The sequence below is a fragment of the Narcine bancroftii genome, chromosome 13 (assembly GCF_036971445.1).
Source record: "Narcine bancroftii isolate sNarBan1 chromosome 13, sNarBan1.hap1, whole genome shotgun sequence".
Classification (NCBI taxonomy): Eukaryota; Metazoa; Chordata; class Chondrichthyes; order Torpediniformes; family Narcinidae; genus Narcine; species Narcine bancroftii.
Window position 1 is genome coordinate 25,317,850 of NC_091481.1, and position 23,355 is coordinate 25,341,204.

Sequence of the window (23,355 nt, forward strand, 5' to 3'; positions counted from 1 at the left end):
TGAATACTGAAGAAAAAAAATCATTTAAAATTTCACCCATCTACTCTGGCTTCTCACGGATCTTCCTCCCCTGATCTTCGAGGGGCCCCAATTTTATTCCTCACTATTCTTTTACTTTTAATGTACCTATAGAAACCCTTTGAATTTATTTTTACTTTGCCTGCCAAAGCAGTTTCATTTCTCCTTTTAGTCCAATTGCCTTTGTTTTTTAAAATAAATACACTCTTTAATTCCTCAAGCAGTTCATCCATTCCCTGCTGTTTATACCTCTTGTACACATTCCTTTTCCTCAGAACCAAGTTCCCAATATATTTTGGAAACCAAGGCTCCCTACAGTTTCTAACCTTGTCTTTAATCATCACGGGTACAGACCAACTCTGTGCTCTCAGAACTTATTTGAATATCCTCCATTTATCTGCTATATTCTTCCCTGAAAATATCTTATCCCAATCCATACCTTCCAAATCTTCTCATACCCTTGAAATTTTATTTCTTCCAATCAAGAATCTCAGCCTTTGGCCAAGCTCTTCTTTTCCATTACTAGCCTAAAACTAATAGTATTGTGATAACTAACCCCAAAGTTTTCCCCAACACAAACCTCTCACCTGACCCATCTCATTTCCTAATAGGGGATCCAATACTGCCTCCTCTCAAGTCAGTTCTTCTATTGAAGAAAATTTTCCTGAACACATTTAAACTCTACCCCATCCAGCCCTCTTACAGTAATGGCATCCCAGTTAATGTTCAGAAATTTGAAATCTATAACAACCACCTTATGTTTATTACACATATGCAATCTCCTTACAAATTTGCTCCTCTAATTCCCTCAGCCCATTTGGTGGTTTATAATACACTTCCATTAATGTATTCATGCCTCTGCCATTCCTCAATTCTACTTGAATAGCCTCACTGGATGATCCCACCAAATATCCTACCACACCACTGCTGTAATGTTCTCTCAAATAAGCAATGCAACACCTCCACCTTTTATTCCCAGTGTCTATAATGCCTAAAACAACAGAATATTTAACTGCCAAACATTCCCTTCCTGCAACTAAATGTCACTGATGGCCACAATATCATATTTCAATGTGGCCATCCATTCCTTAAGGTCATCTTCTTTATTTACAAGGATCCTTGCATTAAATTATATGCACTTAAGAGAATGTCCTCCAGATATACCTCTTATTATCAGCTACTTTTACCTCTTCCCTCCATTTAATTTTGCATTCCATTCCCTCCTTTCCAATTTTGGTGCTCTTCCTCCCTAATCTGTACTCTCATTCTGATTCCCACCCCCCCCCCCCCCCCACCCCCACCCCCCACACCACACTAGTTTAAACCCTCCCCAACAGTTCTAGCAAATCTGCCTGCCAGATCATTGGTTCCCCTCCAGTTCAAGTGCAGCCCATCCCTTCTTTTGTACAGGTCAGGCTTACCCCAGAAGCGATCCCAATGATCCAGAAATCTATACCCCTGCCCCAGGTCCTGAGCCACACATTCATCCTCCACAACTTCCTATTTCTACCCCCACTACCTCATGGCACAGGCAGCAATCCTAAGATTGCCACCCTTGAGTCCTGCTTTTCAACTTCTTCCCTAACTCTGTGTAATCCCTCTTCAGGATCTCAAACCCACTTTTATGTCATTGGTCTCACACTGTCCACAACTTCTGGCTGCTCACCCTCCCCCTCCCCTTCCAGAATGTGGTGGACTCAATCTGAGACATCCTTGACCCTAGCACCTAGGAGGCAACATACCAACCAGGAGCCCCAATCTCATCCAGCAAACCTACTGCTCCCCTAACCAGCAAGTCACCAACTACAGGAGCCCTACTCTTCTCCCCCTTCCTGAGCCAAGAGTCCAGCCACTGTGCCAGAGACCCAACCTCTGTAATTTGTCCTTGTCCCCTAAGGATCCAAAGCAGCATACTTGTTGAGGGGAATGGCCACAAGGGTACTCTTCACTGCCTTTCTCCCCCATCACCCATTTCCTTGACTCCTGACTGTTGGGGCTGACTGCCTCCTTTATCATCCACAGTTTATCCAGCTGCAACTCCAGTTCCCTAACCCAGTCTTCCACAAGTTGCAACTAGATGCACCTTTTGCAGGTGTAGTCATCAGGAACATCATTGTTGTCCCTGACCTCTCACATTCTGCAATCAGAGCACTCAACTACCCCAATTGCCTCCATCATCTGCTCTTCAATTTATATTAGAGTAATTAAGATAAACTTTTGAAAAAACCCTTACCTTACCATTGCTCATCAAAGCCTCAATGCCCCCACTCCTTTACCTCTCCCTCCTTTTATTTGTCCTCTACCAATTAACCTAATTACTATCTCCTACAAATCAACTCACAGCTGTCTCTCTTTTTATAAGCACTTGCTCCTCCCACCGGGTGCCACTACATGGCTAAATAAATAAATAAATAATACGTCCCCTTAGCCCTCTAAATATATAAATAGATAGAGGTTTCAATCACAGCTACTCACAGTTACTGCGGTGACTCTCTTGGCTCCTCACCAAGGTAACCTGTCCTGCCTTTCTTAAACCTGCTGCCCGACTGACACCACATGGATGCGCACAAGGCTTTCTCCCCAACCTTAGTCCCTTACACACCGAGGTAAATAAATAAATAAAAAGAATGAACAAACAAATAAATAGATAGGCAGACCCTTAAACTTCCCTAACCCTAGTCCCTCTACATGTCTAAATATACAGTATACCCACTCAGATTTCCAATTAAGTTAATTTATATTCTTCATTATTTCTGAAATTTAAATGAAGGGAGGAGCAAACACAAAGTTGAATGTGTGCCAGATAATCAATGTTCTTCACCAAGAGGAAAATTTGTTATCATGGCTCAGATCTTTTGCTGACTGTGTAGCCATAGCTGCTCATGGATTACCAGCCACAAAATCCATTTTTGCCTTCGACGGGCAAAACCCACTAAATTTAAAAAGTTTGAGAGTTTTCAAGGGCCAGATTCTTGGCTGGTCTGGATTTCTGACATCCGGATTGTTTTCAAAAATTAATTTAATAGTCTTATTCTTAGTCTGGCAACCATAACTTCCCTTTCAAGGGAAGGAGCCTACAAAACTTGTGCCAGGTTTAACCTGAAAAAAGTCCAGAGATAAATTTCCCAATGTAAGTTCTGGGAAATCTGTGGAATCCAATGGAATTCCATTCTGGAGCACAGACACGAAATCCCTGCAGCTTTGTGTAAGTTCAAACTTCTGAATTCATGTGGAACTGCAACTATCCTGCAGGCATTTCAGATCACAGCAGAATTTAAAATGAAACCTGCTATTAGTACGTAGAGAACATGACATATTATGGAAAAATCGATCTTGGTCTATGCGGTTAGAAACTAACATGCAATCTTGGCCAGTGCTCTATAATGTAAACCAACCCAGGAAGAGCTGAAGATAGGTGCAACATGCTAAGAGAAAAGCTCTGAAGTTTGTGGATATTGGTGGAAGAGTTAGAAAGGTATTTCTGAAGGTTTACAGTGTTCCCATCTCAGAAAACACCACTAATAGTGGTAACAGTCACTGCTAAGGATGAAGCCTTGGAATCTAACTGAAATATTGCAAGAAGTTCAGTGGGTTCAAGTGAATCATCAAGAGATCAATTTATGCATTAATATATGTTCTATTCCACCATTTGATATTGATTATTATAAGCGAGCTGCACAATTATCAACCCCTTTGTTGTATTTTGTGTTTTCATGTCAATTGGAATGTACAGGTAGAGTGCTCCCCATCTACAGATATGCAAAAGGTGGGCATTGAGGACATTTGATTCCATTTAGATGTTGACAGGATGAAGGACTATGGGGCTAGTGAGGGAAAGTGACACTAAGATAAAAGTTCCATAATTTGCTTCATAAACAACCAACTCTTTATTAATTATATTCACAATCAGGCTGAATTGATATGAAGTGCCTATAAAAATGTAGTGTATTCATTGGTATAGGGTACTCTACCATGAGGAAATTACAGGCCACACAGGGACTTGTTCCTCTACCTGCCAGTGCCTGACAAGAAAACAGTCATGAGGGTCTCTTTAAATTTAGAGCCTAGCGACATCCAGATTACCACTCTTAAGACACTATGTGAATATTACCAAGCTATATTTTTGGATTGTTATTCTGGCATTGTCTTTGTTCAGTAACTCATTGCTCCTGTAAAGCTGCATTCATGATTGAAAGAGGGAAATGGTCTATAATTTAATCCAGCTGTCAGTCCTGCAATTGTAACATTTTTTTAGTTTGCAGATTCGGGAAAGTTATTCCTCAATATTGATTTTAAGCTTCCAGCATTGCTTTACTGCTGCTTTCCTAAATAATGCCAAGCTTAACTTATTTTGTTTATAATATTCTTTCTAGTGCATGGAGTCATGGAAGGAAAACTGCACAACAATTACTTGTCTGAAAGGAAATATATTTAAAATAGATCCAATTGTCTGTCCAGTGCTGGGGAAACCGAGATGTGGTAATAGTATGAACCCTGTGAAAGTTCACACAGAAAATGGATGTTGTGTGCGTTGGGAATGTGCCTGTTAGTATCATTGATTTGTTGGAATTATTACTGAATTGAAGTTACTCTAAGTGATAGAGTTTTCAGGTTTGGTTGGGACATAAAACAGATAGTAATGGGTTGGTCACCTATACTGCTCAATTTTCCTTTTATTAGAATTTGCAATTTGTTGTTATTTAAAGATCAGCAGATCCAACCCTGTCTGTTTTACATTCCAACCCAATGGCACCGATAACTTTTTGACATTTTATTCTTTTATAATTTTAGGTGAATGTGAAATATGGGGAGACCCTCATTATAACACATTTGGTGATGTGTCATTTGACTTCTTCGATAATTGTACATATACGCTTGTGGAAGAAAAAGTTCCAAAGTACAATTTTTCGATTCTGGTGGATAATTATTTTTGTTTCTCCTTCATAAAGAAGTCTTGTCCAAAGGGTCTAATTATCTCTTACAATGGCACTGTTGTCCATATTTCAATTGACGAAGAATATATGGTGAGTTGTTTGAGATACTGTAAAACATGCATTTAGGACTAAACTATTTGATCAGCACCCAGAAACTCCAAGGCTGATCTCCATTCACTGACATTTTCTTCCATCATTTCACTTTGTGTGAGAATATGGCAAAGATTTTGTCTTGCATGATACAATTAAACAACTCTTCAGAATTATATTCTGAACCATTTAATTCTTGACCATGTCTACTCGACAGCTGTTTTACAAATTTCTTATCGTGGACAATTTTAATTACAAGTACTTTATTGGTGGAAGCTACTTTGTGGTAGATGCATAATGTATAAAACACCCTGCAATATACATAATATGGCCTTTCTACCTTGGAAGATTTTTCATTGTTCTTATATTTTTGTTTTCACAGTTAACAGTCAATGGAAGAAATGTGAGACTTCCCTTCAATTCAAAAGGATTTAATATAACTAAACTAGGCTCCAGCACACATATTTCTATTCCTGAAATACACACAGTAATTACTGCAGTCCGTTATAGCTTTAAAATCCAACTGCCTGAAAAATACTTCTCCAATAACACTCAAGGCCAATGTGGTATGAGTTCTGAGATTGCTTACAGTTGCATAAAATTATGCATTGCAGTACTAATTCTGCTACTGATTTGATTAGGATATCATGCAATACGTTTTCCTATCTTAGGATCCTGTGCCTCAGATCAATGCATTAGAAAAAATGGCAACGTTGAGCCTTCTGATTGTTGTGACAAAACCGCTTATGATTGGAAAGTTGATGATCCCAGGAAACCTTATTGTCGATCAGCTCCGACTAATGTGCCCTGTGCTCCAATTTCCCCTCCACCGACATGCAAAAGTGAGAGAACAATCTGTGCCATCATTCAAGAAGAGTAAGTGACATCATTCTCGTCTTTTAGTTTCTTTCAAAATCCATGTTTGTGATGAATTGCATATCGTTCTGCATTGACTCTCTGTTCCTCTCACTATCTACCTCACACTCATTGAGAATAACTCCACCTCTGAGTCAGGAAAGGGCAGAATAACCGTAGAACATTACAGGACAGGAACAGGCCTTTGACCCATGATGTCTGTGCTGACCATGATGTCAAATTAAACTAATCCGATCCAACTGCACATGATCCATATCCCTCCATTCCCCACATGTTCCCATGCATGTCTAAATGCCTCGAAGATGTCACTTTCATATCTACTGACATCTCTACCCTCATCACCCGCTTGGCAGTAGTTTCTAGGCATCTACCATTCTGTGTTTTAAAAAGTTCACCTTTTCACATTAAATCTTTATCCTGTACGATATGACTTTCACTTTGGGAGTAAAATATTCTATCTAACCTTTCTATACCTTTTCAAAATCTTATTAACTTCTATCAAGAGTTCTCTCAGCCTCTGACGATCCAGATAAAATTATCCAAGATTGAACAACTTCTTCTCGTAGCTGACACTCTAATATATTGGAGAACTCTAGAGACTATAGATGATGAAATTTGGAGCCAAAAACAATCTTCTGAAGAAACTCAGAAGGTTGAGCAGCACCTTGGGAGAAAAAGAAAACTCAATGTTTCAGGACAGAACCCTTCATCCAGACAAAGTGCAGAGGGGGGATTGCAAGGACAGTGGAGGCGAAGGACATTAGAGGTGTAGGACAGTGGAAGTGAAGGACAGGGATCATGAGGAGACTGGCAAACTAGGCAGGGTTGGAGGATGACAAGCAGATTGGGAGGGAGATGCAGATGATTGGCAGGTGGCAAGCAAAGAGAGAGGCAGAAGACAAAAGGGGGAAAAGTGCGAGAACGTAACATACTCGGGTGAAGCTGGAGATGGTTGGGGGGGTCATGTGGATTCAAATGCTATTAATGCTGGAATCTAGTAAATAGAGCAAGTGACAATGGTGAAAGAATGGGAGCTATTAGTGGAAAGGTTAATGGCTAATTGGACCAGATGAAATCAAAGTGGGGATGGAAGAATCCTATTGGTGAAATGTGGGTGAAAGAGGCTAGAACCAGAGGGCTGAGGGATTTGATAATGGGCATTAAAAAAAAAACAAAAGTCAATGGGGAGAAAGGGAAGATCAGAATTAGATCTGATGAGGAGAGAGATGACTTGTTATATGAAAATGCAAAATTAAACATTTATACCATTGGCATGTAAGACTGCATGGGCAGAACATGAAATATTATTTTTCTAGTTTATGTTTGGCCATACTCTGACAGTGGAAAAAGTCAAGAATGGACAAGTTGGTATGGGATTGTGATGGGGAGTTCAACTGGGAGCTCAGCATGTCCTTTGCAGATAGAGTGCAGATGCTCTGTAAAACAATACCTGAGTCTGCATTTGATCTCACTGATGTAGAGGATGCCACATCAGCTACAGTGAATGCAACTGGTAAGGTTGGTGGAGCTATTCCTTTTCCACACACCCCTTCTCCCTTTGGTTCCATTCATCCACATTGTCTTCATTGATAGGACAATGGTGGAGAGGGTTAGTTCCTTCAAGTTTCTGAGAATCCACATATAGGATTCATAGAACCAGCACATCGGAGAAGCTGAAGAAGGTTCAGCAAGGCTTCTACTTTCCAAGAGGTCTAAAGAGATCTGGCATAATGTTGAATATTTTGTCAAACTTCTTCAGGTGTACTGTGGAAAGTGTACTGACTGATTGCATCATGGACTGGTTTGGAAATTCATGTGCCCAGAAATTAAGAAGGCTGCAGTAAATGGCAAACCTAGCCAAGTCCATCACTGGCACTGGCCTCCGATCCACTGAAAACATCTCTATGTGACACTATCAACATCACCCTGATCACAATCTCTTCTGCTACTCCCTTCAGGCAGAAAATACAGAAGCCAGAAGTCCAGCACCTGCAGTGTTTTTTGCAACAGCTATCAGGTCTTGAACCTTCCCATATGACCCTAATTCTCACTATAAACTACTCCAGGATGACCAAAAGCTCCACCTGAACTACTGAAATGCCACTTTTTTTTCTAGTGCTAAATGCAATTGTAAATATTTATTTATCTATCCTTTCATATTTATTTTCTCTTTTTCTGTCTTCTGCAAATATTTTTTAAATTTTTTAATGGTCAGTGGGAGGGAAGTATGGCAGAAACTAACTAAATGACTGCTTCATAGGGGAGGGGGCCTATAAACCTTGAACAGTGTCCTAAGGGGACTATGGCCAAAATAATGTTGAGAATGGCTGATGTAGACAATATCTAGTGCCCTGCCATCGATAATCTTCTTGGTCACCTCTTTGAAAGAAGTTCAAGCTACTAGCACGTGCTCAACTCCAGGCAACTGGATACCCACCTCAAACAGTCTGCCTGTTGCCTCCAATTTCACAATCACATGGAATTTGTGAATCGTCACTGGGGTTTTAGTTGAGCCCTAAACTCACAGATAAAAAGTAAATAAGACTGCTGGGCCAGATTCCCACAGGCCTACTATGGGCTTCGTCAGACACATGAAGCCGCTCCTGATGGGGAAAGTAAGACAAATTTTAGGCTGTCTTGAAAAATATGCTAGAAAGTCAACTGTGAAACAAATTAATAATAGAAGTTTAATTTGAAGGCTGAGCAAACTCAAGGCCAGTAACTTGTTGTGAAAGCATGATCGAAGGAGTACATAATTAAAATTGTCTCAGCTATTTGGTCTGTATGTACTGAGATTTGAAATGACTGTGTCAAATTGCTTTTATTGAATTTTTAATATTTTTTTCATCACTCAGGCCATTTGAAAAATGCAGAAGGAAAATCAACCTTGATAAATTTGTGAAGTCTTGTATCTTTGACCATTGTGCCACCAATTCTACAACTGACTGTAGTAGCCTGGAAGCGGCTGCTTGGGCCTGTGCAAGTGTGGGTGTGTGCGTGGACTGGAGGGATTCCACAAATGGAATGTGCAGTAAGTACCTCAAATTTGGATGATGATAAGGTACTTCAGAATAACAGGAAGTCTTTACTTCCTGATTCCAACCATACTCTGAAAGATAGAGAAACCAATTGAGCTGTAATGAAAATGTGATGTGGCTATTATTAAGTCTTTTTAGACACATGTGGTCAGGAATTATCTTGCATTGATTTCCATACAAAGGTCATTAAAAAACTACTACTGCGAATAACATTGCTAAGAGGAGACAAATAGTGTGGCTACAATTTCCATCAGTACTTTCAGATAAATGATTACATGATAAGTTGTATGGATAATCTCAAATGGTGGATAGCTCTTTGTCAGTCAGCTTCATTTGAGATCAAATACACTTTTTGCAAGCATTATTTTGTGGCTCCTGAATGGTCATGAGAAAAAGACAGTAATAAACTGTAACAGTAATATAATAAAGCACTCAATACCAAGTTTCTGTAACAAAACAGCAGAGTGACCCACTTAATTTGTCTTTTCTCCAAAGTACTTAAGTGCATTGCTCCCTGACTGCCCCTTTTAACAAGGTTACATTATGTGATGACCTGCAACGTTCTGCCAAAATAAGCTATTTTTTTGTGATCTGCAACTCTATTCTGGCTAAGCGCTCTGGGAAATCAACTAAATGATTCCCTTATGCAATCATTCAAATATATAAGGAACAGATCTTAAATGAGAATGATTCAATCTGACTATCAATAATTGGCCACTAGGCATTGTATGTTTTAAATTTTGTCATGGCACTATGTGAGGAAGGCAGCTTTTTAGCTTGTGTCTTGATCAATAATGACCCAGTCGATTTCCTCTGAACTTGTTACTGTTGGTTTCTTGTCAAATGACATCTTCAAAAGTGAATTCATGCAATGTGCCTTGTTAAACACTCATACAGTTGCAGTAATGCTTACTTTTATCATGAGAAAGAAGGAGGCCATTCAGTCTGTCAGATCCTTGTCAGTTTTCAACAGTGCAATCACATCTGTCTCATTTATTCCTTTTTTAAATTCCCTCTAGCCCTGCAACTTATTCTCACTCAGTTACTCCTCAATTTCATTTTGATCCTTTGGCATTATGGATGTGGCAGGAAACCAACACATCCAGGTGAAACTTATGCAATCACAGGGAAAACATGCACACTTTTTGCAGGCAAGAGCTGAGGTCAGGATTGAACCCTGGTTCCTGAAATTATAAGGTAGCATAGCTTGATTTTAACCCTTGTGCTTATTTAGCAACTTCAATGCTGTCAGTTTGGTTCTTTTCAAAGCGTCTTTTCTTGGTTAATCCTTCAAGAGGGAAAACTATTTAAAAAGAAAGAGCATAACGAATGTGAATGTTTTATTGGACCAATGTTTCTCAGAGAGACTACTTATCTATACTTAGTTCAGCATTCAGATTGTGTGAAACTCTTATGTTGTAGCCTTGCCTGGTATATTTAAAAATCATTCATCTGACGTTTTGTTCTATCTGGCACCAAAGTGGTGAGAATGTAATTCCAGTTGAAGATTTATTTTTGATAGACTTTTCCAACAAGACAGGATTTAGTTTGATAACATCTATTTAAATTTATTATGTTTGTGCTTAGACATTTTGTTCAATAGTTGTACTAATGCACTTTGTTTTCATACTGAAGATTATACCTGTGCAGAAGGTTTAGTGTACAAGCCATGTGCAAACAAAAACAGTGACCAATGTGAAAATAAGTAAGTATGTCACGAGAGTATTCTGATCTAAAATTCAAATACAAGGCATTATTTTCATTTGTCTATTTAAGAACTGTAACATTTCAGACATAATAATGATACTTTTTAATGAAATAATTGGTCAATGATTACAAAATTAAATCAAACCCTCTGTTTGTAGTGTGGTGAAAGCTGGAGAGACATTCACCCCAACTGAGGAAGGCTGCTTTTGTCCAGATGGACTGATTTTTTCTGAAGACAGATCTGAATGTGTTCCTTTTTGTGAAAGTAGGTTAATTTAATTTTAACGTTCAGTTTTTAAAGTCCAAGTTGGTATTGTGTTCATGTAGAATGTATAGGAATTAGAACTGTGAAATTTTCATAAGGACACATATGTCCTTTAAGTTAAGGAATGAGAATTTGTGCATCTATTGCATTTGATTATTAAGGAGGGCCAGTGCCACAGCAATTTTTCTTCCTCATCCTTAAGTGTGACCCTATACTTTGGGGCTATGTTTGCACATTACACTAATAAATTATATAAGAAATATAATTTATTAGGGCAAATATGAATTGAAATGGATAAAAAAGAAGCAAGAAGCAGCCAGTTTCTGCAGTTCTTCATCTTTCATAGTGCTGCTATTTAGTGAAGCCACTTCATGTGATTTATTCTCAAAATAAGCACACCTGTTGAGGCTACTGCTAGGAATCTCTTTAGCAAATATTTAAAGCCTGAGACAGCGCAAATATTTTCCTTCCCACATGACATGTTCTCAACTCCAATGCACCACTATATCTGCAAGATGCTAAGGTCTTGAAATTTGAATTATAGCAGAGCCTGACACGTTTAGTTAGTTTGAGATATTTAGCAGATGTCATAAGTGGTAGAAAGAGGAAATTGTCAAACCTGAGATCACAAAAATGAATATTCGAATGTAATGAACAAAGGGGCAGTTCTATTCCCGTAATCACAGTAAGTTAGTACATACCAGGTAGTATTTGCATGGTTAATTGGGAAGGTCACCAGTGGACAGGGTGATGTCAACTTTTTACTCCAGTTAAATGTCTGGGTCATTCGTGTAGCACAGGTGGAACCCAGTGAAGCAGTTCAATCCTCAGATATCCCTACATCTGACTGATAAATCTTGCCAAGGGTTTGTGCCAGTTCAACCCAAGAAAATGTACATGACTCACACTGAAATGGAAAGAAATAATAATTAGATCTATGATTTAATTCATTAAATTTAAACATATTTAATTAAGCAGTCACTTTGGGACTGAAAAAAAAAATTTAAACAGTGTAAAATATTTTAATAGTGCACTGAATAAGGATAAGTACTTTGTTATATTTATAAATGTCAGATATATCGATAAATGTTCAATCATAATGACCTTTTACAGTCAGAGAGCATTGAGTTAGGACTTCCAAAGCCATTATGGAGACATTATTAGCCACTAAATGTCAAAGAGCCCCCTGAACTATGCTGGGACATCTTTGGGGACAATGCGACCGAATGCCATTTTGAAAGTATTGTAATATGTTCAAGGGCTGGTAACCAACAAACTTGGTCTGCTCATTGGCCCAATGTTCTTTACCACAATTCATATTGGATACGTGGTTCAGAAATCAGGCAAGTCAGTGGCCCAGAAAAAAATAGCTCATTATTACAATTAGAAAAAAAAAAGAAAATATCTTGACTTCTGCAGTGAGTAGATAATTATTTAAATGCCCATATCTTCAATGAATTAGTAAGAGATTCCCAATTTGGTATCACAGACTACAGTGCAAGAAACAATAAATCAGAATTACAAGTGCAAGAAATAATAAATTAGCTCCTCTAGAGTGGGTTCTGTTAAAATATGCATAAGAAATGTAGTAAGGGGAGTAGCTCCACATGCACTACATTGTTATGCTAATGCTTTGTATTTTCTCTTTGAAATTCAAATTCAGAAAGAGTATTTTGGAACCTGTTCCTAATGATTAGTTGTTTACTGGAAGGTAATAGTAAATTACATTTTCTGCAAAGATATCAAAAAGAGAACATTATGTTTCATACATGTTTACAAAGACTCCTCTGGCTTTATTGCAGGTTGCCACGACTATTTAGGAAAACCAAGAAAGGTAAGTATTCAAAAGTGCTAAAACTAATTTTAGAAAAAGATCTATAAATTTAGTTCAGATTTTTTAATAGCCATCCTCTGAGGGTTGTTCTGTAAAATCACTGTGTAGTAATAAAAAAAATCACAATTAAAAATTTGAATGCATTGTTAGTGAACGATAGATCTTCTACTCTTCAATTAACCACTACATTTTGTTTTCCTGCCGGTTTAAAATCAGGATTGATAACACCATGGATGGCTCCGCCTTCTTGTCTCTTTGTCAATTATTCATTTCTACATAGAAATCAAATTTTAATACTCAATTAGGAGCATTTTTTTGCATGTTTATGTGGAAGAGATGAGTATGTATTACCATATTATCTTTGATGTTTAAACAGACAAAAATATTGAAAAGTTTAGGTTATTAAAACACGTAAAAACATAGAAACAATTTAAATCTCTTTGTTATCCCTTTGGTGCTTTATGGGCCAAAAAACACACTGCAATTGGTTAAATAATTAGAAAATCTGATTCTTAAGTTCTCAGTTACATGGATGAAATGCTTTAAAAAGCAGTTTTTATGTATGTACAACCTCAGCTATTGGTTCTTGATGTAGTGATTTCTCTGTTCACAGGGATGAATTAGGGATGAATTTCTACACGATTATACTTTGTACAAGTTCAGTCTGAGGTTACTCCAGCCTCCTTCCCACAATAACAGAAGGGCATGACTTGCAGTAAAATTTTAAAGTTGGTGATTGACTCCACTCAGACATTTCCTTGGACCAAGAAATCTAATGACTAGATGTCCAATCTGGACAAATAAACAAATAGCTGTGAATTGAAAGTTAGCACTTAGATAGCTCTGGTGCAGATAGTTAACGATGCAGTAACTTGGGCAGCAGGATTAGTGTAGCAATGAGCGTGATGGTATTACAGCACCAGTAACCTGGGCTCAAATCTGGCACTGCCTGTAAGAGTTTGTACGTTCTCCCCGCCTGCATGGTTTTCCTCAACCTTTCAAAATGTACCAGAGGTATTGGTTAATTGGGGTACAGTAGAAGTCCGAAAATCCGGTCTGCTTGGGGATTGGGTTGGACTGGATTTTCCAGATTCTCAGGCAGAAAATTCAAATTTTTAAGGAGGAATAAAGATGAGATGAACAGGTAAATGTTGATAGTTTATTCATGAGCAAATACAGCATGTTTCTTTTGTCAAAACAAGCAGTTTTAAAGAAAAATTAAAAATGGTGCTGTGCATCTGTGGCTCTAATGCATGCACACAAAAGTCTGCTAAATTTTAAAAAGTTTCAGTTTTCGAAAAGTCTGGATTCTTGATTTCAGGCATCCAGATTTTTGGACCTACAGTATTTGGGTGCCATGGGCTCGTGGGCTGGAAGAGCCTGTTACCATGCTGTATGTCTCAAAAAAAGTATTCTGCTTGTGCTCAGATCAGGGCCATTATATTTTTATTTTCCGACAAGCATAAAAGAAACTTACTCAATAATTTTGTTGTTTAAAAAAAATGTCGTGTTCTTGCATTTTGGTAGTTATGAATCCATGAAAGCTAATTTTTTTTTCATCAATGTTGACACAAATGAGTCTCATAATGTGCAGTACCCAATGTAGTTTTAATTGTAACGTAATTTTAGTTACTTGGTTATTTTCACAGAATGGTGATATATGGGACGATCCTGCAGATTCATGTATTTCATATTTGTGTACAAAGTATGGTGTTTTAATCAGAAATATTTCTTGCATTCAGAACAAAAGCTGCCCTGAGGTATGTAAGAATTGGTGTTGGTTATATACATGTCTATCTCATCAAAACAAACAAATAAATCCTTCTGTAATGCAAAAATGGATATGCTGTTTAATAACAACCTGAACATTCTGCATTTTAAATTTAATTATTTTATTCATAAACCTATTAATTTACATGAGCAGATGCCATTTCATATTTTCACAATTTCATAAAAATCTTTTTCACATCTAATGGGATTCATTCTGTTTATTGTTTCTTTGGCTTGGCTTCGCGGACGAAGATTTATGGAGGGGGTAAAAAGTCCACGTCAGCTGCAGGCTCGTTTGTGGCTGACAAGTCCGATGCGGGACAGGCAGACACGGTTGCAGCGGTTGCAGGGGAAAATTGGTTGGTTGGGGTTGGGTGTTGGGTTTTTCCTCCTTTGCCTTTTGTCAGTTTAAAGACTCTTTATATAACTCATGATCAAAATGTAGAAAAAAATGGTTTATTTTTTTCAGTTATGAAGACTATAATTGTTTATTCATTATTTAATTTAAATTGCATATCCTATGTGAATCAATAGTCTTATTTTGTAGCTATTTAAATGTAAGGAAGTCATTGACTGGTGTCCCTGGAAAATTGTGATCAAAATGAGGAATTCAGTTGCTGTCAGTGATTGTTTGTTCTCCTGAAGGTTGAACTATTTTGCAGCTTTTATAAGAATACTCAAAATATATTTTTATTATTTATGAACACAGTTCATAATAGAAGTGGTAAATAAGTTGCGAATGTTGTTTTTGCCATAATTGGCGTTTAGTAAACTATTGGCTTAAGAAAATGATTTTGTGCACATGGAGAGGTTTTCCCAAAATAAATATTTCAGAATAGAATTAAAATATTTAAAATTGAAAACTGGTCATGATACACCAGCTTCAACCATGATCTTCAAGTTCAAGTTGATTATTACATTCCACCTGGTACAATGAGAAGGGTTATTTCACGAGTAGTCCAGCAAGTCTATATGTTGTAAAACATGTTGTATCTGTTTCAAACTTTATTTTGCACTTTAAAATATTTAAACTGTTACCTAAATATTATCCCTTCCCTTTCCTAATGTCCTAGTTAAGAATTCTTTGATCTGAATAGCTGCTTAGTCTCTGATGATCTCATTGTTCTTGGGGCAAGAAATCCCACTCAGCTGATGCCTGACAACAAAGTTGTTTAAATTTGCATCATAGGGTTGACGAGAGAGCTACAACTTTCCTTCTGACCAACAGTGAGCCCATTTTTTTTTGGTGCAGACCACAAAATCCAGGGCATTCTGAATATATTTAAATAAATCAGGCTGAGGGTCCTTGATTCAATTCAATAATGTATTAATTCCAAAGCTGTTATTCTTCTTTCTTTCTTTGGCTTGGCTTCGCAGACGAAGATTTATGGAGGGGTATGTCCACGGCTGCTGCAGGCTTGTTGGTGACTGACAACTCCGATGTGGGACAACTACCCCCCACTCTGCACTGCCACCACTACCTACCCCTCAGTGCCACCATCACCACCCCCTTAGCCCTGTCACCTCCACTCCCTCCCACTCAGTGCTGCCACCACTATTCCCCCACTCAGTGCCGCCACTGCCACTCTCCTCCGCTCAGTGCCATCACTACTGCCCCGGCTCAGTGCTGCCACTCCCCTGCTTAGCACCACCAGCACCACTCCTCCCCAACTCAGCCCCACTGCCGTCACTCTGCTCTGCTCAGTGCCACCAGCACTGCCCTTGCTCAGCACGGCCGCCACCACACCCTCTGCTCAGTACCACCACGACTTCTCCCCCTGTTCAGCGCCACCACCACTCTCCCCCCACTCAATGCCGCTGCCACCCCCACCTGCTCAGTAAAATGGCCACCACTACCCCTGTTCAGCGCCACCACCGGATTAATCCTATTCCCATTAAAAAAAATTTAAATAGTAATATTTTACCAGTTTAAATTTCACTCATGATATTTCACCAACTGTCTTGTCTGTTGAGCTTATGTTTTTCACTCCCTTTGTTCATCGTTTCCTCTTTCATTTTGTTAATGTCTCATTCCAGGTTCCCACATCCTGTCAAGTTTCCCTCCCATGTGATTACCTATCCTGCCCTAATGTGTTTCACCTGTATCTGATTATCCACCTGTGTCTCGTTATACTCCCCTTCCCCCTTGTGTCTATAAGTTGTGTGCTCTCTTTGCCAGTTTGTCTTAGCCCTTTATTGCAAGTGTTCCCTTGTGTTTTTTTTGGCCTATTCATTAATATTTTTTGATCTTTGGACTGTTTTTTGACCCAACTTCTGCCTTGCCCTGTGGAATTGTTTGTCTTAATGGATTGACTACCTGTGTACTGAACTTGTGATTTCTAGTAGATTCTGATAAGTGCTGAACTCTCTTTGAGTCATGTGTTTGGGTCTATTCTCTGTGAACCTAATTCCTTGGTGTTATTAGACCTGCAGTAAAATACAATTTAAGCCTGTTTGGATGGTGAAAGATTAGATCTTTATTGAACAAAGCTTATTTTAACATATATGGTAACATTATCACTAGACCAATTGAAATAAGTTATTCTTTAAAATAAGACATTTTCAGTAAAAGCTGTTGATGTATAAAGATCAATATTTACTCCATTGACTAATTAATATTTTATTATTTTTAGTCTCTTAGAATCCATATTAATCGTTGCTGTTTTATATGCATTGAAGAAGCAGGTATGCTTTTAATACCTTTGATATTCTGTGCAGTGTTTGATTTTAAAAAAATCAAAGCTATCATATAAAAGTGAAATAATTAAAATTCCTCTAGACAAGCACAAACTCCTAAACAAGGGCTACTCTGTGTTGATTTGAAGGATATTCTCAGACATATTACAAGTATAATTTGGAAAAATCTTCACACAAGTTATATATCCACTTGTTAAAAACACATGATAACCACCTGGTGCATGATTTTCCTTTTTTTTTGTCAAGAAGTTCCATTTTTTTCTTTCTGATCTGGATTAATCCTAGTCCCACTTTAAAAAAAAAAATTAAATAGTAATATTTTATCAGTTTAAATTTCACTCATGATATTTCACCAACTGTCTTGTTTGTTGAGCTTATGTTTTTCACTCTCTTTGTTCATCATTTCCTCTTTTATTTTGTTAATGTCTCATTCCAGGTTCCCACATCCTGTCAAGTTTCCCTCCCATGTGATTACCTATCCTGCCCTAATGTGTTTCACTTGTATCTGATTATCCACCTGTGTCTCATTATACTCCCCTTCCCCCTTGTGTCTATGAGTTGTGTGCTCTCTTTGCCAGTTTGTCTTAGTCCTTTATTGCAAGTGATCCCTTGTGTTTTTTGGCCTACTCATAAATATTTTTTGATCTTTGGACTGTTTTTTTGACCCAACTTCTGCCTTGCCCTGTGGATTTGTTTGTCTTAATGGATTGACTACCTGTGTACTGAACTTGTGATTTCTAGTAGATTCTGATAAGTGCCGAACTGAACTGTCTTTGAGTCATGCGTTTGGGTCTATTCTCTGTGAACCTAATTCCTTGATAGCAACTTTATGGGTCTGAGCTGATTGGATCTCCCTTTTCTAACATTTTTAAATGGAAGTATTTCTTCCTTGAATCCTAATGACACTTTTCTTGTGGTTATTGGTCAACAATTTAGTTGCTCCAAATGCCCATAGGGAACATGACACAGCAACATTTGAACATCTATCATCTACCATGAACAATGAATGACTGTTGAAAGTAGCAATATATCTCTGCTGTCATCTTACTAATTTGACAATCATAAAATTATGATTTCATTTAAGGCTTTTGAGATATAGATGCTTTTGATTTTTTGTTCAGACCCACCTTATTGCACAAAATGCAATATCATACATCTATGAGTCAATATGTAGTATATTTTTTCTAGCTTAATGCACGTCACTTTTGAATAAGAAATACATTATTTCTCAAAGACATAAAAATGTATCAAGATCCCCAAATCTACATTTCTAACTTCTCATTTACATTTTTCCTAAGGCTCATGCAAAATCAATTCATATAATGAAACGATCATTAAAAAAAATTGTAAAGCAACTATTGTCGCAAAACAATGTCAAGGATATTGTTCATCGGGATCTCGGTAAGTGATTTATGATACACAGAGTGGTTTGAAACGTTACAAAGCTACATCTGAGTTCAAATGTAACTTGAGGTACAATTCTTTCTCAATGAAATTTTAAAATCTTTCTTTGATAATTGTCTGATCATGAACCTACTGAATTTGCTCATTTTATTGTGTTCTGACTGCAGCTGCTATTTGAATTTACATAAACATTTTGATGAGTTAAGACTGCATATCTCTAGTTGGTCCCTTGATCCACCTATCCTCTGTATGATCTCAAATCATCTTGAGGAGCCCCTCCTCCCATTCTCCATATCCTTGGCCTTTACACCAGAATATAATTTGGACAAATTTTTTCTTCCTTTCCACTGATCTTCCTTTCATTTTAGCTGCAGGTGCATTGCTGAGGACCAGGGTTTAAACATGACCAATATTTAATCACTGTTACTGCACTCCAAGGCACTTGAAAGTAGTTAAATGGGGGGGGGGGGGGGGAAATCTAGTAGCGATGTGGAAAACTGGTAACATTTCCTTGTATATTAAGAAACATCAAGATTTTGACACTTTAATTTAGTAATTCCCAAAGTGGGTGCTGCTGCCCCCTGCTGTGGGCAGCAAAAAGATCCACGGGGGTGGTGAGGAAAAAAAGGGTGGTCCAAACCTTCAATCTTGTTGTTATTCACTCTGATGCAAAGTTTAATGAAGCAGTAATTTTCTGAAGTCACAGTTGCTGGAAAGGCTGTCAGTTGCTATGGCCAGACTCGGGGTGGCAGTAGTGAGCAAAATAAATGGTGACAAGGTGTTCTCGTGAGAGCTGATCTCTGTGGCTGCCATGTTACACTGGCATCACTATCCCAACTCTGCACTGCCACCACTACCTACCCCTCAGTGCCACCATCACCACCCCCTTAGCCCTGCCACCTCCACTCCCTTCCACTCAGTGCTGCCACCACTATCTCCCCACTCGGTGCCGCCACTGCCACTCTCCTCCGCTCAGCGTTATCACTACTGCCCTGGCTCAGTGCTGCCACTCCCCCTGCTTAGCGCCACCAGCATCACTCCTCCCCAACTCAGTGCCACTGCCGTCACTCTGCTCTGCTCAGTGCCACCAGCACTGCCCTTGCTCATCACTGCTGCCACCACACCCCTCTGCTCAGTGCCACCACGATTTCTCCCCCGCTCAGCGCTGTTGCCACCATTCCTCCCCTCTCAGCTCCTCCACCACCACTTCCTTTGCTCAGCACCACCACTCCCCCCCCCATTCAATGCTGCTGCCACCCCCACCTGCTCAGTAAAATGGCCACCACCATTACCCCTGTTCAGCACCACCACCACTCCCCCCCCACTCAATGCTGCTGCCACCCCCACCTGCTCAGTAAAATGGCCACCACTACCCCTGCTCAGTGTCACCACCACTCCCCCCACTCAATGCTGCTTCCACCCCCACCTGCTCAGTAAAATGGCCACCACCATTACCCCTGTTCAGCACCACCACCACTCCCCCCACTCAATGCTGCTGCCACCCCCACCTGCTCAGTAAAATGGCCACCACTACCCCTGCTCAGCGCCACCACCACTTCCCCCCCCACTCAATGCCACTGCCAACCCCAGCTCACACAGCACTACCACCCCTCCCGCTCAAGGCTGCCGCTGCCCCCTCCACCTCAGCACCGCTGTGCCCAACTCTCCCAACCCTGCTCAGAGAGATTGTATTGGGGGCACTCAGGATGTGGCCTGGGAGCCAATGGGCCAGCAGCCCATGAAAGTTTGGGAACCACAGCTTTAGCTCAGTTGAAAGCAAACCTGTTTGGCACATTTTTTGTTGGGCCATATTTGGTACCTATTGCCATGCAGGAGGACATATTTAAATTCTTCTGCTTCTGGATAATTAATAGAGAATAGTGATGGATGAAGTGTGAATGCTTTCTAGAGAATAGAGGCAAGTGCAGGCAACTCACTGCTGACCACAATATTGCCCCATTAATTTCTGGGAACAGTGATGTTCCTCTGTCATTCCAACATTCTCTCCCACCCCCCCCCCCCCCACCCCAGCCTTGACTTTTCTTCACTCCTATTGCAATTTCCCACTGCCTCAGACTTACCAATTGGTTCAAACTCTGTAGTGCAGCTCAAAGGTAATGGAAATAACTTTCATCTTAATATAAAAATCAGGAATACTGAAATCTATAATTTAATCTATTCCTTAATGATTGTGCAACAACAAAGATTTATATCACTTGTGTGGCATCTTTAAGGCTCAGGTTAAATTACAGCTTTTAGAAAATAATGAAAATTAAGATTATGCAAGAGGCCACGCACAAATGGAGGAGGCCAAAGACCCAGGACTTGTAGGGCTGGAGAAGAGAACAAAGAGTAAATATGCAGGGTTATGAAATTAAAGATAACTTAAATGAAGGTATTGCCAGCTCAGAATGCAATATAGAGGTAAAGGCTTAAACATCGTCTAAGAAGCAGGCATAAAAGATGCTGTATAAAGGAGGTAGATGTACTCATGAGTTAATAAATGTCTTGCATCTTTGTAATTTTTTCAAGATACAACTACAAACAAAATCATATGGACCATCTTTGCCAGTGCTGCAAAGGAGACTTAACTGAAGAAATGAATGTGAAACTGTATTGTGAAAATGGACACACAAAGAGGGTTAAATATGTTGCAATCAAGTCCTGCAAGTGCCAAAATTGTGAAATAAATTAAAAATACCTGCTTTCATGTACATTTACTGAACCAAGGTTTCAGTTTCAGAAACTTGAACGAAAAGCTTTCAAAATATAAAAAATAGTGTTTTGGGAATTATACTAATAATAATTGATCATCTTCAATCAAATGAAATAAATGATTAATATGTTGCTTTTGATGAAGGCTCCTATTTGATGGGGGTTGGGGAAAGGAGGTGATGGATATTATCAGTTCTGATATGTACCTTTACGATGTATTTGATCAGCAATGAGAATCAATAAATATCAGCAGAAGACATTCTCCCTTAATTATTTACAAATAAAATATTTCATTATTCTTCTAGAGTGGGGTCATTGGGAACAACAAAGTAACCTTTGGGTGGAGGAGAGAAAGTCCATGCAGATCTTAATAATTATGACTGTCTTCATATAAAGGGATAAATATCATACAGTAGTCAGAGGATTGGATAGAATCACACAAGAAAAATTGAAGCACTGAAGTTTTTAAATGTTTTGAGATACAGCATGGTAACTGGTTCTCCAGAACCACACCATTCAATTACAACCATGATTAGTTAACCCAAATCTCTTTGGATTGAGAGAGAAAACCTGAGTACCTGGAGAAAGCCTATGTGGTCACCTAGAGAATGGACAAACTCCTTACAGTTAGTGACAGATTTCAAGTTCAAGTTTATTTGTCACCCAATTGTACCAGTACAACTTGATGAAACAGTGTATTCTGGTCCAAGATGCAGAACATTGCAAAACATAACTCTGTACATATGTTAAGATAAATATTTTAATAAATAAATAGTAGTCACTAAAGCATTTGTGTTAATATTAATCTTTAAAATTAAGTTAAAATCTTATTTTTATTAAAGGTTTTTGGGTGGACAGGGGCACATTTACAGACACCACAGACCTTTAAACACAGAAACCATTTTGAAGAGGAGGCTGGATATATACATAGATAAAAGGGGGTTGGAGGATTATGGACCGAGAATAGGCGAGGGGATCTCGCGGAGTTGTTTGAGTGACTTGAAGGGCTGAGATGGCCTGTTTCCATGCCATAAACTGTTATATGTTAAATACAAAAAGTCTGTTAAGCCATTGTTCTGCTGAAAGCTTGTTTGCTTGAGAGGTCTGCTAATTCAGAACGGCAAACAGTTACAAAAGCCTTGTGACTGTTCTCCATTAAGAACTCAAAACAAAAGTTGTTTGCTCAGGAGCAGCTGCTGCCTGACTAATAGACAGTCTGGAGTCTGATTCACTTAAACTTCTGGAAGAGATGCTGTTAGCATATAGATGTAAATTAAATTTGAAAGTACTTCAAAAGGGCCATCTAGCATGATTCATACTTTTGGAGAAATAAAACAGAAATGATGTCATGTGATGAGAATATTCAGAGAAAGATATTACTGGAATCAGGCATTTTGGGCAGAAGAAAGTTGACTAACCTGTGGAGGACAGGATTGAAGATACAGTAACCAGAAAAGGTGCTGTTTGTGAGCACTGCTGTGCGAATAATTCTGACGCAAAGTCCACAGACTACAACAGGCTTTAATCAGCTTAAACTTGTACATATCAGGTCTCAGTACATTCCTGCTCCCAAAGGGGTTGGCTCGAGTCTTTATATAGGCCACACATGTCAAACTCTGGCCTGCGGGCCAATTATATTTGGCCCACAAGATCATTTCAAAAATGTTTTAGAGGTGGCCCGCTGGTCGCCGCGCCAGTATAGCGCATGCACAGTAATACAACAAATCCCAGAATGCATTGGCGTCAGCCTGCTAATCGCCCCCACCTCCTCTGTTTATGTTGCAGGGTCTCACCGTGGACTCTGGTTTTGGGGCCTGGCCGGTGTCAGGGGAAGCCAAGGCCGCTTCCCAGCGCCCGGAACAGGAGGCCTCGGGCCTGACCTCGCCAGGACCGTTGCCCACTCCCCCTCCCTGCCGCAGGCCGATCCGCGACTCACGGTGACGGAGCCGCTGATCCACCGAGATGCCGCCCTGCAGCGAGAGCTGATGCCCCCGCACTGTCGTTGTC

General features: G+C 39.2%; 1 protein-coding gene and 1 long non-coding RNA gene across 4 annotated transcripts in view; one reads left to right on the forward strand and one right to left on the reverse strand.

Moving 5' to 3' along the window:
* Window positions 1-21,605, forward strand: part of LOC138748174 (mucin-2-like) — a 96,703-nt gene extending 75,098 nt beyond the window's left edge. For all 3 annotated transcript variants that reach the window (XM_069907948.1, XM_069907950.1, XM_069907949.1), the window contains 12 exons: window positions 4,392-4,563; window positions 4,810-5,042; window positions 5,425-5,608; window positions 5,714-5,918; window positions 8,774-8,949; window positions 10,592-10,661; window positions 10,822-10,928; window positions 12,731-12,762; window positions 14,412-14,522; window positions 17,166-17,217; window positions 18,528-18,630; window positions 21,166-21,605. In XM_069907948.1, the coding sequence (XP_069764049.1) occupies window positions 4,392-4,563; window positions 4,810-5,042; window positions 5,425-5,608; window positions 5,714-5,918; window positions 8,774-8,949; window positions 10,592-10,661; window positions 10,822-10,928; window positions 12,731-12,762; window positions 14,412-14,522; window positions 17,166-17,217; window positions 18,528-18,630; window positions 21,166-21,328 (1,608 nt within the window). In that variant the 3' untranslated portion in view covers window positions 21,329-21,605. The remainder of the gene's footprint in view (window positions 1-4,391; window positions 4,564-4,809; window positions 5,043-5,424; window positions 5,609-5,713; window positions 5,919-8,773; window positions 8,950-10,591; window positions 10,662-10,821; window positions 10,929-12,730; window positions 12,763-14,411; window positions 14,523-17,165; window positions 17,218-18,527; window positions 18,631-21,165) is intronic.
* LOC138748179 (uncharacterized) lies at window positions 9,962-17,520 on the reverse strand. The gene is made up of 3 exons (XR_011347852.1): window positions 17,444-17,520; window positions 11,630-11,835; window positions 9,962-10,259 (listed from the first exon to the last, which is right to left on the reverse strand). It is a non-coding gene; the product is annotated as an uncharacterized lncRNA (long non-coding RNA).
* Window positions 21,606-23,355: the final 1,750 nt, after the last annotated feature.